Source organism: Hypomesus nipponensis, chromosome 18, assembly GCF_054491055.1.
Source record: "Hypomesus nipponensis isolate SF chromosome 18, ASM5449105v1, whole genome shotgun sequence".
Classification (NCBI taxonomy): Eukaryota; Metazoa; Chordata; class Actinopteri; order Osmeriformes; family Osmeridae; genus Hypomesus; species Hypomesus nipponensis.
The window spans coordinates 18,094,475-18,111,555 of NC_140378.1; the positions used below are offsets into that span (position 1 = coordinate 18,094,475).

Below are 17,081 nucleotides of genomic sequence, written 5' to 3' on the forward strand. Positions count from 1 at the left end.
ATCAAACATATGGAACCCAGATCTATGACAACTCTTCACACACACACAGTTTGAAGTGTGAAAATATGACAGTCCCTCAATTCATCACAGACATGTGAGCACACAGACATTCACCTACAAACGCACACACAAACACCGGGCACGCCGGAAAAAATATGCACACCCTCACCCAAAATCCCTCTCTCTTTGTCCCACTAAAAACAAACTAGGTTCCGTCTGTCTGTGCTCTGCTTTTGTCTTTGTGTTGAGGGTGTTTAATGTTTGTGTTGCCGTGTGGATCCTCCTGTCTCCTGTCTCTCTGTTTGTCTCACCTGAGTGTTCCCTGTTGTCTCCTTCTTTCACTCAAGCCAACTGACCAATGAGATTCCGGAGTAAGTAGATTCGAGGAAATATTCCCAGGCTCACAAAGACAAACTAACACTTCGATCAAGGACGCTGCATTTTGATAGTTAACCCAAATTGTAAATTATGCTTTCCGTTTTCCTCCGACCACATTCAAATCTCAGTTGTCCAACCTTATTTTCACCGGTATATCAACGGTTTTCACCATCTTTCAACACATAAAGACCATTGTTTTCATTATTCAAAACTACGTGCCCACGTTTACTTTCTCCTGGGCATTTTCATTTTTGTATTTGGGTGAGGGGTCATACTGTATTCATACCAGAGGTGTCATACTTAAGTGTTAAAAAAAATGCATGACTGCATGTATAAAGAGCATTGTGTTCCAACCGCTAGAGAACCTATGTAATGTAATAGACGGATCGATACTGAACGCATGGTTGTAACTGCAGTTTGTCTGCTAGAGAAGAAATGTGTTGGATGGTATTAACTGTCATGTCTACATGAATGAGTACCCTCCCTAACCCCAAGATGATGTATGTAGCTGCCCACACCCCAGTTTTGCTGCCAGCCCTGCATTGACTCCTGTATTACCCCTGCAAGGCAACCCCGTAGCCCCTAATGACTGAAGTTAAGTTTTGCCTTTAGCATTAGCTTGGTGAGAACCTCTCTTTCAAAATTAAAAAGGAGAAAACGAAAAAAAACGCTCTTGCTCAACGCAGAGAAGCAGTATTTAAGCAGAGCTCATTTGTGCAGATTCAACACCACTCTCAGTCGATACCCAAGGCCTGTCATTTTGTTTCGTCAAATCTCTAACTGTAATTGCGAATAATTATGGGAGTGTGGTGGGGAGAGCGCAAGCTGACATCTTAATCAAGGAGTTGCCTTCCTTCGTAAAAGCACGGCTCAAATGGAGACGTCTTTGAAGCCCTGACTAACTCCAAGGCCGAAAGCATCCATCTCACTTAGGGGACAATAGTCCCTGAAGGAGGGGCGCTCCAGAGTTTAATAGGTGTCACTTTCTGTAGGAACCAGAGGCGTGATAAGTAGGCTTCTAGACAGAACAGGGCTGACCGGCCCTTTGTGAATGAGTGGTAATGAACAGGGATTAATGAATTTCTCAGAAGACGTTAGAATACTTGGACGTGTGGGACCACTGGGCTAATGTTGCTGTTCCTAATAACAGTGGCCTGTATCAATCACCCCTGCTGCTCCTGAATCTTCGGGTTGATTCCCTCCACCTCCATTACCGGGATAACCAATCACAGATAGCCGCGTCTCTGCTCACACAATATTTGACCCCTTTTTTTCCTCTGATTAGCCCATTTATTCTCATTCAGCGCTGCCTCTTCAAGGAAGCTAGCAAATAATTGACATCAGACTATGTGAGTCACCGCAAGCGAATGCTTTTATACTTTCCACTTCAAGTGTCATTGGTTTTCTCAATCCATTGGACTGACCTTAGAGTAGAACATTTCTCAAAACGTTTTTTACTGAGACAAAACTGGATACATTACACAGCATTCTGGGTAATGTAGTACATCATGCCATACCCCCAACCGCTGTCCCAACGAACAATGAAGTGTATTCCCCTGAGGGCCTCATTGTGTTGCTTTGCCGATGGCTGTGTGATCCAGTCAAGCTGCCGATCACTGTACAGCAGTATACACCACTAGGATGAGAAAACTTTGCCTAGACAGCTCCGGAATAACATAAGCTCTGTTGGCACTGCCGTCTCCCTTCCTCCGAAACCCTCAAAGGGTGCAACAACCCACCCGGTCCTGTCTACTTCCTGTCTACTTCCTGTTTACTTCCTGTCTACTTCCTGTACACTACCGGGCCCCCTTGCGCTTATTGCATGCCCCTTCACTTTCTCCCCCGCCTCCTTTAAGTCCCGAGTCTCTGGAGAACCCTTCTGACCAGAGGTGAGTCCTCCCAATGCTTGAGCCAGCGCTGCCTGCTAGCATGCTGCCCCCACCACCACCCCTCCCTCCCTCCCCCCTGCCCCCAACAGCCTGACCCCCCCCCCTGCCCTGCCCAGGGACCCCTGCTCAACAGAGACAGCACTGCAGCACTGTACTAGCTGCTACCGTGGCGACAGTTAAAGATACCGGCGCCGTCGTCACGCCGTTGATGTGCAGTGGCAGGAAGGAATTTCCTCTCACAGCTAAATGGACAACGGTGATGTATTTCATCTGTGGTCCAGAACTCTATTTAAACAGCTGATTATTACACCTCACGGTGCCAGCAAAAATCGCCTTGCGGTCTCAAATATTCATCACTACTGGCACCTAGAGGGTTGGAGATGCACTGCGTTTGAGGATTAGCAGATATTGGAAAGCGGAATTAAATTCCCATATAATCCAAAACCTCATCAAGCAAGACACCTTAAGAGGGAATCTAATTTGCTTGCAAGCTCAGTCCACGGCTACTTTGCTCTGAATACTTTGGGCTTGTTTTCTGTATGATAGTCCCCTTTCCAACAACCTTGACCTTACTCCTGACAAGCTGTCGTCCTGTTGATTCATTGGTCCTTAGACAAGTAGGGTAAGGCCAGAGGAAAGAGTCCAGTATGCAAAATGTGGAATCCTTCTTTGTACCGCAAGAGTGCCCTGAAACTGTTGTTCTATAACCAAACTGACTCTGTGCATGTTTGCAGAAGACGTTTTATTGATCTGGGTTTTAGAAAACTCATACATGGATTTTTTGAAGCACCGAATAGAATTTTCCAGACTCACAAAATCCAATATTGAACTCTTTCTCCTTCACTTCTCTTTATATTGCATGTGTCAACTCAAGTTGTTGGCCCTGAACACAATCTTAGCTTTGATAGCCTTTCCCTGATTAGATCCCAAATTGGGTTTGACATCAGCTTGACAGCTAGACGCAGAGTTCTTGCAGCCAGCGGTGAAGAGACTGTGTTAGTGTAGCTGACAGCCACCTCTCTGTTCCTCCTCTCCTCCTGTTGTCTTCCTGAACCCTCCTACGCTCCCATGAGCCTCTCTGTTTGCTCCGCTGTCTGGTGTCTTGCTGTGTCTGTCTTCGGGACGTCCTGGATCCTCCTGTCCCGTGTCGTGTGTCTGTGTCTGTGTCTTCCGTCCGTCTGTGGTGTCTGTCGTCTCGTGATGTGCTTGTGTTCTTAACTGTTCCCACACACCCTTCGAAAACTGGGGGGGAGGGGGAGGGGGGGAGGCGAAATTCCCAGTACGTAACACACACTCGTGGATCTGTGTTGCACAAACACGCAGATCGATGTCACGTAGACACACACTTATACACCCGCAGAGAACGATCCTTTTGTTATCCATTTCTTGAGGGAAACAACAAAGAACAAAGGAATAATCATTTAAAAATAGCATCTCTTCAGCAGCTTGTGTCTCAGCACAGGCCCTACAGAAGGATGGGTGTGTGTGTGTGTAAACTGTGTCTACGTCTTTCTGTGTGCACAGAGTGTATAAATGTGTGTGTGTGTGATGAAACAAACCCATCAACCTCAATTCCAAACAAACCTGAACTCCCCCCCGCCCCCCGCCCACTACACGCACACACGTACACACAAGCACACACACACACACACTTCTATGACAGTGACACGCAGCGTGTCCCAGTAGGATTGGAGGATGTGCCTGGTCTCCTCCACCTCAGCTTCCTGCCCCCCCAGCCCCCCTAGCCCCCGTCCAGAGACTGCAGATCAAACACATCAACACAGCAGCTCTTAATGCTGCTTCCTGTCCCCCTCCCCAACCTGTAACACACACACACACTCCCAGTCTCGCAGGATGAGCGGAGCCTGCTACGACAGGAATAGGGGGAAGTGGAAACCTACCGGCTGAGCACGTCCCTGCCTCTAAACTAAGGCTGGTTTGAGTCTAAGATAAAGCCAGCTAGGGGTCATGCCTTCCAGCTGCCTCTAGAGGCAGCGTCCACCTCATGGCCTGTCTAGACTTCAAGCATGGGTGAGATCGACACATCTCCACCTCCCGCTAGCATGCAGGGGTCAGAGTTGAGCTCTGGAAGGTAGAAGTGCTGCCATGTGTTTGTGGTGCCTCCCGTCCCCCAGACCTGCTCGTCAGCTCAGCTCTCCTTCCAGCCCTGCTGCTGTGGAGGACCAGGCCTCCTGGGACACAACACACTCCTCAGTGGACTGATGCTGAAGGGTCCTCAAAGAGAAGAAACAAGCACATGTCTGACCTATGACCCTACTGCCTCTCTCTGACCTCTGACCCTACTGCCTCTCTCTGACCTCTGACCCTACTGTTTCTCTCTGACCCTACTGCCTATCTGACCGTACTGCCTCTCTCTCTGACCTCTGACCCTACTGCTTCTCTCTGACCCTACTGCTTCTCTCTGACCCTACTGCCTCCCTCTGACCTCTGACCCTATGCCTCTCCCCCCCCCCCTCCCCACAGTGAGAAGGCTCTGCTGGTGAACAAGTTTGAGCTGAGCATCAGGACAGAGGCGACGCAGGGCCTGGTGATGTGGAGCGGGAAGGGCGTGGAGGGCTCCGACTACATCGCCCTGGCTGTGGTGGACGGACGCGTCCAGATGACCTACGACCTGGGCTCCAAGCCCGTGGTGCTGCGCTCCTCAGTCCGCGTCAACACCAACCGCTGGATACGCATCAAGGCTAGCAGGTAGGCGCTGCCTCTGCTGCCTCTGCTGTCTCTGCTGCCTCTGCTGCCTCTGCTGCCTCTGCTGTCTCTGCCTGCAGCGCTGCCTCTGCTGCTGTCAAGCTGGGTTCACACGAGCGAATGAGAATTAAAAGCAGGTTTTGTGATGTGGATGGTTAAAATGAATCGATGGGCGTGATTCAATTTAATAATGATCGAGTTGTTAAAGCCCGGTTTTGTATTCAAGAGCTGTTGGCTACTTTGCCCGTCAATTTCAGCTGGCGTGTTATGGAACTCCCGAGCCATTAGATAGTGAGGAGTTTTGTTTTTATGCCGAGGCACAGACTGTCAGAGTTATTCTATTATATATGATTGTTCAAATGCCTCTGACATCTCTCTCATCCCTGAATTCTCTTTCCTGTTCCCCTCACTCTACCTCCCCTACCTCTACCTCCCTCCCTCCCTCCAGAGCCCTCAGGGATGGTTCTCTCCAGGTGGGTAACGAGGCGGCGGTCACTGGGTCGTCTCCCCTGATGGCTACTCAGCTGGACACAGACGGAGCCCTCTGGTTGGGTACGTCCACTACCGGCTGACACGTCCACCTTCCGCACGCAGCACACACTCACTGTGAAAACACGCCCACACGGTAGAACGCATAGGACACGCGTAACTCTCTCAACTGGTACTGTGTTGGGTTAGTTTTGAATGTGTGCAGAAGTACTTGGGAGTCTTTGCAGGCTGTTGAACGTGTCAGTGTTGAACTCTGCCGACAGGCTGATGTCGGAAGTTGACTGCATATAGAACCGTCAGATAACAGTTTGGAAAATGTTCAATTCTACTCAGGTATTGAGTTGAGAAAATGAAAAACTATCTGTCTGACTCTTAAATGTCTCCACTCTCTGGAACTGTCAGTTTGTCCGTTATCTGTTTTGGTTCAGTTTGGGTTGAACTTCACTCTGAAAGTCTTTTAAAAAAAGAATACCGGGAGCCTGTGGAGAACGTTCTATGGAAATAACATCGACCCCCCCAGAAAAAGAAACTATGTCTGAATGCAGTCTTTTTAGTTCAGGTAGTGGAAAGGTGTGTTAGAGAGGAAAAAGGAGAGGCTGCCATATTTGACATGCACATTCTTTAAACACACACACTCCACACACACTCCACACACACTCCACACACACACACCTAGGCCGATGGAACAGGTGCTGAGCGCTCCCTGAAGCTAGAATACATTATCCTCAGGCAGCCCTCACATCAAGAGCCCCTCTCTTTTAAATCCCCCTCTTTCTCCGCTCATCACTAATTCATCTGTAACTTGCATGAAATTAGCCCGGTCGATCCCCGATTCAGGCACGCAATCCGATTAGGGGGGACAGAGAGAGAGGGCAAAGAGTTTGACGCAGAGATGAACTCTCAGCGCGGAGGATTAGACGAGTACAGAGAAGGAAAGGGGGAGAGAGAGTGAGAGAAGGAGAAAGGAAAAATGGTTGCATGAAATGGAATAAAGAAGGGAAGAAAGTCCTCGTTGTGGGTGAAATAGTTAAGGAAGGAGTGAAAAGGACAGAGAAAGAGAGCGGGGGGAGGAAGAGAACGCAACACAGGTGAAATATCAAAGGGGAGGCAAGCAGGCTGGGTCCTGGGGGAGAGGAGAGACCAGTAGCTACTCCTGGAGAATGTGAAGGATCAGGTCTCCAGAGAGACCAGCTGTCTGATGTTCTCTCTTGCTCACCTCACGGCTGCACGGGCCTCCTCTTCTGATACTGTCTACTCTACACGCACACATGTCACACTTTACCACGGAGCTTGCCTCAGAGAGCTGTGTGTGTGTCCCCGTGTGTGTGTGTGTGTGTGTGTGTGTGTGTGTGTGTGTGTGTGTGTGTGTGTGTGTGTGTGTAAGAGAGAGGGCGAGGGCAGGCACATGTGAGAACCTGTCTGTCAGTAAACGTCAGGTAAATTGCCTGCTCTGGACATCCTTACAGTAACTGACAGTGTAGACATGAGGTACATTAAGACTGGAATATCTCTTCAATTTTTCACGCATCCTAAACCCCTTCTCTCATGTTCTCACTGCTCTCCCTCCCTTCTCTCTCTCTCCCCCCTCTCTCTCGCCCCTCTCTCTCTCCCCCCTCTCTCCCATCCCTCTCTCTCTCGCCCCTCTCTCTCTCCCCCCTCTCTCCCATCCCTCTCTCTCTCCCCCCCCTCTCTCTCCCCCTCTCTCTCTCCCCTCCCTCTCTCTCTCTCCCCCTCTCTCTCTCCCTCCTCTCTCTCCCATCCCTCTCTCTCTCCCCTCCCTCTCTCTCTCTCCCCCCCTCTCTCTCTCCCCTCCCTCTCTCTCCCCCTCCTTCTCCAGGCGGTCTGGAGGAGCTGGCGGTGGCGCGTCGCCTGCCCAAGGCCTACAGCACAGGCTTTGTGGGCTGTGTGAAGGACGTGTTAGTGGACGGTCTGGAGCTCCACCTGGTGGAAGATGCCCTGAACAGCCCCAAAATATTACACTGTTCCTCCGCCAAATAACCTGGCAGCCCCTCCCTCCATACCACCATGTCTACTGCTGTAATTATTTTCTATTTTTGTATACTTTACATCGCTTTTTATATTTGGGGAGAGAGAAAAAAATGAATACATTGTTGATTTTTTTTTTTTCATGTATGTTTTTTGTTTTGTTTAGTTTTCTGCGCCTCTGTTCATGAACCCCCAAATCCCCCCCCCCACAGCAGACACCTCATCAGATCACACAGGTGTACGTCCGTATGTTTGTGGTGTCGCAGGACAAGTGAATAAGACGTATTACTGTGTATCTTTTGTTGTTTTTTTAAAACAAACGCGAACCAACCACCCTCGTTGCTCATGACTTGAACAGTGACCGCAGTGGGGCTCCCTCATGGCCTTGTCCAGGTGCCATATCCACCCATTAACACACACACTCCTGCATCCTCAGACACACACCACATACTACATCCTCTTCACATACCTACACAACATATTGAGTGCATATTCTATACATCCTCCACACAAACATAAAGGATTTAATACATTCATCCTCTACACAGACATAAAGGATTTAATACATTCATCATCCACACAGACATAAAGGATTTAATACATTCATCCTCCACACAGAAAGACAGGAGTTAATACATACATTCCTTTGTGCTGTGAGAGTCCTGAGCAGAGATGCTGGGTTCACTGGCCTCTGAATGTTCACAACAGGCCTGTTAGTGGAGCTGCTAAGAATATCTGCGCCTCTGTAGCCCCGCCCCCTTACGCAGCGTTGCACCTCTGTAGCCCCGCCCCCCTCACCAAGCGCTACTCCTCTGTAGCCCCGCCCCCCCTCACCAAGCGCTGCACCTCTGTAACCCCGCCCCCCTCACCAAGCGCTGCACTCTGTAGCCCCGCCCCCCTCACCAAGCGCTGCACTCTGTAGCCCCGCCCCCTTATGCAGCGTTGCACCTCTGTAGCCCCGCCCCCCTCACCATGCGCTGCACCTATGTAACCCCGCCCCCCTCACCAAGCACTGCACCTCTGTAGCCCCGCCCCCCTCACCAAGCGCTACTCCTCTGTAGCCCCGCCCCCCTCACCAAGCGCTGCACCTCTGTAACCCCGCCCCCCTCACCAAGCACTGCACCTCTGTAGCCCCGCCCCCCTCACCAAGCGCTACTCCTCTGTAGCCCCGCCCCCCTCACCAAGCGCTGCACCTCTGTAGCCCCGCCCCCCTCACCAAGCGCTACTCCTCTGTAGCCCCGCCCCCCTCACCAAGTGCTGCTCCTCTGTAGCCCCGCCCCCCTCACCAAGCGCTGCTCCTCTGTAGCCCCGCCCCCCTCACCAAGCGCTGCACCTCTGTAACCCCGCCCCCCTCACCAAGCGCTACTCCTCTGTAGCCCCGCCCCCCTCACCAAGTGCTGCTCCTCTGTAGCCCCGCCCCCCTCACCAAGCGCTGCACCTCTGTAGCCCCGCCCCCCTCACCAAGCGCTGCACCTCTGTAGCCCCGCCCCCCTCACCAAGCGCTGCACCTCTGTAGCCCCGCCCCCCTCACCAAGCGCTACTCCTCTGTAGCCCCGCCCCCCTCACCAAGCGCTGCACCTCTGTAGCCCCGCCCCCCTCACCAAGCGCTACTCCTCTGTAGCCCCGCCCCCCTCACCAAGCGCTGCACCTCTGTAGCCCCGCCCCCCTCACCAAGCGCTACTCCTCTGTAGCCCCGCCCCCCTCACCAAGCGCTACTCCTCTGTAGCCCCGCCCCCCTCACCAAGCGCTGCTCCTCTGTCCCGTTTCAGATCCTTTCCCAGTTTACTGTTGAAACACGCCACGTAAACAGGACAGCACAAGACTAAGTGAACAGCATTCAACACAAACTTGCATATCAAAAATCCATTCGCATCAATCAAGAATTGAATCATTCACACAATAAATGTAATAAATATAGAGTATATAAATACCTGAGACTGTGAATATGTAAGATTGGTTCTCTTGGAGAATTGTGCTTCTCATGTGTTGTGCGTTCGATTTTACAATCAAACAGACTAATGACCACTAGTTGCATGCACTTCTGCAGTGTTACCTTTGATTTTGTTCTTATTTTGTTTCCGTAAATAATATCTTTCTGTTTTGAGGCAAACATGCCTGTTGACATGACAGTTGAGGTGGATTCACATTCATCACAGTCATTGTAAATTGACATGCTTTGTATTAGCAAAAATGGTTCCTTTATTTGACACACCTGACTTTCACAAGCTACTGAGCTACGGCGGATATTGTATTTTGTTTCTGGTCGTTTTTTGAAATGCTTTTTTTTGTTTTTTTTGTATTGGAGCAGTTAGTTTTATGAACGGTGCAAAGACGTATTGTTACCACAACTGGCCTGATGGAGGCGCTGAAAGCAAAGACTGCAGAAACAAGAGGCAATACTGAGGAGAACGAGAGAAAGATCTCTCTGTGGGGACCCAGGAGAGCAGCCATCAGTAACATGTTTCAGAACATGTCAGAAAGTCTGTTTCTTTATCAATTTGAATGAATACGAGACGATAACCATGAATAAATGAAAATAATCTTGTGTTGAAAGGGGACAATGTGATACTGTGGGGATGTTTGAAACTGACAAGCAACAGCAGAAGGAAAGAAAAAACAACATAACAGAATCGCAATCGCAACAAAGATATAACACTGCATGGGTTTGTAACTTCAAGATGAATTATGTAACGTTCAGAAACTGATGCAATGCGAAATGTGATTTTCTTTCTGCTGAACTACAAAAAGCTGACTGATAATGACTCTTTTGAGACAAGAGTCAATATTCTAAGAGGAAACATACTAGTTCATGGTTGAGTATCAATGGTATTGTAATAGTTACCCCTTCTTAAAAGCAAAAGCAACCATTTTGTACAGTCCCTGCAATTTATAAATGTAAGTTTAGCAAAGTGTACCTGTGGAGGTTTTGTGTTTAGTACTATACACTGGAACCAAGTCTGTCAAATCAGTACACACGTGTGAGTTTGTCCCTCCGTCCGTGTGACAGGGAATGGATGGAGAACACAATGAAGATGGCTGTCGTGTTCCTCAGAGACTTCAGTGTCAAATCCAAGTCCAGAAACGTTCTGTTTTCCTGTTACCCCCCCCCCCCCCCCCCCCAAAAAAAAAAAGAAAAGACAAATAAAATCGACCTACTGTGTACAAAGAGGTACGTAGGTAATTTCCAATGAGTACTGTAGACCTGTCATTTGGTTGAATTGCTACTCACGGTTTAGTGTGTATCATAGCAATTGAGAACTTCTGGTTGCTTGGATTATGCAGTTGAAGTCAGGAGTGCAGACAGATGCTATCTAATGTTTGGGTGGAAACTGTCTATAATTGCCTTAAAACAGGTCACCCCACCCTGGTGACAAAGCTGTCGTCCATATAACTGTCCTCTTACTTTAGCCAGTGTACGAGCCTCATCCCCCAGGATGTAAATTAATACATAATAATGATCATTATATTAATACAATGTTCATACAAGAAAATATCCCAGTGAAGACTTCGCCAAAGAAGGACTTCTCTGGCTTTTTACAAATATACTATTTACTGTTTTGGAATCTTATTTTCTGTTGTTTATTTATGTGTTCATGTGGATTTCCTCCCCGTCTGGCCTCTGTAAACTACTGTTTGATGGACCCCCCCCCTCCTCAAAGGGCAGTGCACCAGTAAGAGTGGCATGACCTGATCATTACTAACTTTATTACCTTTGTCTTGTGTTCCTACCACCATGAAATAAAGTGTCAACCAATTGGACCAGATTCTGTGGCCTGTCTCGGTGGAGTTCCTTTATTCTCTGCAGTCAATAGTGACATTCTGGTTGATTCGGTTTAATGCCCCTCAGACTCGGTTTGCAGTACCGCTGTCGAAAATACACCCTGGTCTAGCTCTGGTACGCTCTGCAGACAGTAACACTATATTCACGCTACTGTAAAGCTCTCTGCTCTGTACAGACAGTGTGGCTAGCCCTGGTCTGTTCTCTTTAAAAGAGGCTTTTGGTTACAAGCATTAATGAAAGCCCCAAGCTAGCTGGCCAGCAATGTTAGGCATATTTCAAGATGTTTTATTTTTAAACACGCCGGCGACTACAGTTTTTACAAAGGTCACAGTGGATTTATGAATTATGCAACAATGCTAGGCCTTCACCAAATGAAATGTCATTGGCTCTCTGGAACGCACGCTGCAGTCCAGAGACCTGAGGCATGCCCGACTCGTCATCAAAGAACTGTTTTCATGACAACTGCTAAACAAAAAACCCACTCAAGTTCGACCTCTGCCTGATGTGGAAAAGCGCTGAAACGATCCTGTAGCTCTGGGTGTAAGTCCTCTTCTCTGGGCTCTCCAGCACCCTAGCCCCAATACTCGCTCTTGTTTTCTGGGCTCTCCAGCACCCTAGCCCCAATACTCGCTCTTGTTTTCCTGGGCTCTCCAGCACCCTAGCCCCAATACTCGCTCTTGTTTTCTGGGCTCTCCAGCACCCTAGCCCCAATACTCGCTCTTGTTTTCCTGGGCTCTCCAGCACCCTAGCCCCAATACTCGCTCTTGTTTTCTGGGCACGACAAGGCTTTAACTGTCCCGCTGAATCAGAATCAATGTGAGTGTCCTTTGTTTCCCCTCACAGGATTTGTGTTTTGGACCAGAGGACTCTCCAGTCTCCAGGCTGAAAGGTCAAAGGTCAGCAGGGAGCCTGTCACCTCAGGGGAGAGAGGACCCTAACCCAGTCTTTTTGTTTGTTTGCTAAGGCCCCCAGGGTATACTGTTCTTTAGCACTCAATTCTGACACGCCTGCATGCTGATACCACCCCATAGGTTGTCTGTGGAAAGGGTTGGGTCCCAGGTGTCCCAGTGCTGTTGGTAGTTTGCATCTCCTGCCCATCTACTGATGTTTATGTAGTTGTCAGATAAACACTGCTTTTACAGATTTGTACTTATTTGAAATATGGTAACTAACGAGCTGGCCATACCCCGATCAGATAGAAGCTGTTTTACATGTGTACAAGCAATGCTGTAGCTTAAAAAGTAATTGGGATATTTGCACACACATACATAATTATGATTCTGATTCTAATTAGATTTTTTGTATTTTTAATGGGTGAACTCAATTATCCCCTTCTGCTCATTATGTTCTTTAATTACAAACAAATCTGAGTCTAAATCATAAATAGCTGTAACTCATGTCAAACCACAGGACACCAATGATTTATAGCACCCCAGTATTCAACCTCACATGCTCCTGCCAAGTGTATCATTTTAGTCTCTAAACTAATTTGCCTATTAAAAGAGCTATATAATTTGCATGTATCGTTTGAAATCCCATACCATCCGGCTCCTCTGTGTCACTGATTTAGTACGGCTGTTTGTCTTTGACGTGCGGCACAGCGGGTCAGGCTATATCAGGGAATACAAAATCCATATTTGAAAGCCTGTGGCCTCAGACAATTGCATAACCCCATCCCCAGGCAGATTAACCTCCACCGATAACCGCAGGCGGGTGACGTCAATGCAGCTGTAGAAGCAGTGATATGCCTCTCTCTCTCCTTTTCTTTCTCTCAATTTACTATTATCATGTATACTACAATGGCAGAGAAATAATTGACGTTATTTATTGTTAACTGTAGGCCTAATACGAAGATCTCGATCACTGAATATTATTTATTATAATTTGTAATTAATTTTTCTCGTTATCTCTCCTTCACACATGAACACACATTACTGTGTTGTGTATTTGCTTATAGCCTAGGCTATGCTACGTTGCTACACGCTTTTGAATTGACAAAATATACGGCAACCAATTATTATTGCGTACGCACACACACACGCACGCACACACACACACTTGTTAGCCACAGTGGCCGATGGTAGAATGAATCCTTTTGGAGGCGGGGTAACCGGGCCGGCGTTATGTCTTTGGAGTTGAACATTGTTCAACAAACGCCCTCCCGAGTGCACGCTCCTGAAAGCGACGCGGCAGAGGCGCACGGGAAGGCTAACTTTATTTGACTTTCCCTGCACATTCAAGGATCCTTGACAGTTTTCGAAGACTGCTATGACGTCTCGCAGGTAAGTCGGAGTTGCTTGAAAAGTGTGCCATGAACATAGACTGCTCTGTTCAAACGACTGCGAATATCAAAGGCTGACTATGCGGTGTGTTGAGTTGGACGTGCGGCTGCGATCGGAGGAGTCCTGCGGTTAGCAGGCAGCGGGGCTCGACAAACGCCGGATTACTTCGCGTTGTCGGTGATCGGGATTTATTATTAATTGTATCGGAATATTTTTGACCAGCATCTGTGAAAGATGTTAAAAGCCACAGTGTCTGATAGGGATTGTTGACAAACACAAAACAGTTAACTCACGCGACTTACTACCTGCATGTAGGCTACTATTTTATGCATCTTTCAGCAAAAATGCTAATCTTTTGAATACGAAAAACACAGTAAAGTCTCTCTCACTCTCCCCCACTCTGTGGCACTTATTCCCTGTGCGTTGCAGGAAACCACGATATCAAGGTGCACCGTTTGCTTGTGCAAAATGCAATGTAAGCTTGTTTTCAAATTCTGTATTTTGTTTTCAATCGAGCTGAATAGGTATGTGCCAATTATAATAGATCAAATTATATTTAGTTTATCCTTTCAGTTAGTTGGCTGTAAAGTGTGATTACGGCTGTGGTTTATACTGACTCCACATTTAATTTATTGGTGTGAATAAAAAGACTTCTCGAACATCTACATAGAAATATAGGCCTGCATATTTTATCTGTAAATATTATTTTTGAACATCAGTTAGCTTGCAAACTTCAATCAAGTAAATACAAACTCACATTCTACTCTAGCAATATTATCTGCATAACACAATCTTTCATGTTGAGTTTGGAAACTGCAGTGTAAGATGAAAGTGTCGAAAAATACAGAATAAGCTGACATTCTGATTTGATTAAGTCTTGTCTGTTGACTCAAACGCCACTTTCCGGTGTCCTAGAATCTCAGATAATAATCATTGCTGAGAATGATCTGAAAAAACAGACACTCAGCAGTCCGCCAGTGTGTAGTCAACTTCCGCGGATGGGTTTATTATCTGACAGAACTAAATACTGTCTACATGTCAGGTAATCCTGATGAATAATAGTGTTAAAGTAACGGTGTAACCGTTTTGTGTAATGCTTTCATTTGAAACACAAAATATAAAGGCACGCCCGTCCCTCCCCCTTTCAAACACAGAGAACAAAGTGTTGAAATTCATCCATGTTAGTTGGCAAAATTAGGAGCTTTGCCCCATTTAATTCTGTCTGGATATGGCTTAAACCTCCGTGCAACAAAGCAAATTGAGGATTAAGTCAGACATCTTGGTTTACACACCGAGAACTATAGGTGTTGTAATTTATAATCTGGTTTTGCACATTCTAAAATAGTTTTTGTTGTTACCAATTTACCATCTGTACAATGATCAGCCGAATTCATAGTTACCCCCATCCCCCCTACCCCCCCACCCCCCCCCCCTCTCTCTTTATGCACACACACACATTTTGCCCCTCCACCCAGAATTGGTAGAGCAAACACTCAAAGTAGCCTATATATAGTTAGAGGTGGTTAATGGCTGTGTGTTTCCATCTTTTGTCAGTGACACGAGTCATGCCTGACAGACTTCCTGCTCCGGCCTAGCTCCGGGGAACTGACACATTTACTACAACAATAGCTCGGGTGCCATCTTGGTCAGACATTTCTCTGTCTCTGATCTTATCAACTGGTGCTGAAGAGGGTTTGAGTCACGCTGTTTTTCAGGGATTCAGATTAACAGTGAATCGTCACAATAAACCATTGGTTCTTCTGATTTGTTATTGCCAACTTGTGAAGAGGTCATGTTGGACAGATTGAGGCCGTTGGGTATTGAGAGTGAGTGTAGTCCAGACGAAGGCTTTATGTTGAATGTTTTGGGAGTTGGCCTTGTGAAGCCTTCATAACACTGCGATAATGCATGTTATTGTATGTGATAAGTATGTCACTGTGGCTATGTTTTGTCATGCTTTTAGCATTTTACCCTTTCCAACTGCCATTTTAAACAGTGTTACAACTTTTCCACTGTAGGAAACCTCCTTTGCTTCTTTTGTTTATGGAACGAGTGTTTCATTGCACCTGGTTTAACCAGTTGAAAGCAATGAGTAATTTCTAAGTCGATAAGCAGTCAGGGGAAAAGCTGACAATGTGTAGAAATAAGATAGCACTCCCAATATTTCCAGGAATTCAAGAGTGGATGTGTTATGGTCAAAGTCGAGCCGAAAAGAGAGTGACCAGTGCTGTCTAGAGCTCTCCCAAAAAAGTTGGGTTTCATCCAGGGATGACCATGGATCTACAAACTGAAATTCAAGTACACACAGGGAACAGATACTGTTGTTGTGACCTGGGGGATGTCCATATGATTCACCGAATGTAAATGTTATTTTTCCAAAATGAGTTTGTAAACACTTACAGAAAACGGTTCAGGGGAAGTTATAACATTGACTAATAAAGTAGTGTTTTACTTCCACATGCAGAGCTAAAATCGTCAGCCAGTTTTCTCAAGTTCTTTCTTGATTGATCAAGCCTCTCTCTAAATATCAACCGACATGTTCATTCGTAGGTTAACAGAGCGTAGGCATTCAGGATGCTAGTGTGTGATTCAACATGAAGAGGCAGCTGATTCCGTTTGTTGCTCATTTACAACAGCTTGAAGGGTTAAGCTAGCCTGCGCATTTCAATGTAATGGAAAGACTTTAGATAATGGGTTTAATTTCTAGCCCACGGTCCGTTTCTTATCGACCATCAACGCTACAGAGACTGTGGCTTCTACTCCACTCTTTGTCTGGACAGATTTTACCTTTGCGTAGCCAGACTTTATAGGTCTACATCATGCCAACCAGAGTGTACTGGCTTGTTCATGCAAGCTAAATGGATTATCTATCAAATCTAAATTCCTTTTTTCAGTTAATTTTCATCATCAGTGCACACAGTCACTCAGATTAGTTAGACAGGACATAATATCCTTTATATATTGTGAATATATGTGTTTGTGTGGTGAAATGATGTGTGAGGTTAGCAGCTTAGCTACCTTGCTAGCCCAACACATGAACTGGAGCATCAAGACATAGATCTGGACTGCATGTCAATACTTGAGGACCACCAGCAGGTCTAAAAATACCCCCAGCATGACCCAAACCCACACCCAGGGGCTTGTCTGTGACTGATATAGTTCTAACGGGCGCTTTCGTGCCGTTTCGGAGGCACTAAGTATATCACCTTTTTGTCACTGGTCCTAGCCAGCGCTTTAAATAGCCAGGCTGTATTGAACTTGAGACATTATGTAAGAGGATAGAGCTTTGGTGTTGGATGCACGTGGGGCCTGTTTCCCCTGTCCTGACAGCAAGCATGGCTGCAGCTCTCTCTCCCCCCTCTCCTTCCCTCCCCCCCTCTCTCTCTCTCTCTCTCTCTCTCTCTCTCTCTCTCTCTCTCTCTCTCTCTCTCTCCCCCCTCTCCTTCCCTCCCCCCCTCTCTCTCTCTCTCTCTCTCTCTCTCTCTCTCTCTCTCTCTCTCTCTCCCTCTCCTTCCCCCCCCTCTCTCTCTCTCTCTCTCTCTCTCTCTCTCTCTCTCTCTCTCTCTCCCT

General features: G+C 47.2%; 2 protein-coding genes across 3 annotated transcripts in view; both read left to right on the plus strand.

Moving 5' to 3' along the window:
* The window catches only part of agrn (agrin), a 204,278-nt gene extending 193,066 nt beyond the window's left edge, over window positions 1-11,212 (plus strand). Inside the window, exons 35-38 of the mRNA XM_084679083.1 lie at window positions 4,752-4,976; window positions 5,422-5,525; window positions 7,300-7,499; window positions 9,218-11,212. Coding sequence (XP_084535209.1) covers window positions 4,752-4,976; window positions 5,422-5,525; window positions 7,300-7,460 — 490 coding nt within the window. The 3' untranslated portion in view covers window positions 7,461-7,499; window positions 9,218-11,212. The remainder of the gene's footprint in view (window positions 1-4,751; window positions 4,977-5,421; window positions 5,526-7,299; window positions 7,500-9,217) is intronic.
* A 2,177-nt stretch (window positions 11,213-13,389) lies between these two features.
* ptpn11b (protein tyrosine phosphatase non-receptor type 11b) overlaps window positions 13,390-17,081 on the plus strand; it is a 28,522-nt gene continuing 24,830 nt past the window's right edge. For both annotated transcript variants that reach the window (XM_084680706.1, XM_084680705.1), the window contains exon 1: window positions 13,390-13,511. In XM_084680706.1, coding sequence (XP_084536832.1) covers window positions 13,498-13,511 — 14 coding nt within the window. In that variant the 5' untranslated portion in view covers window positions 13,390-13,497. The remainder of the gene's footprint in view (window positions 13,512-17,081) is intronic.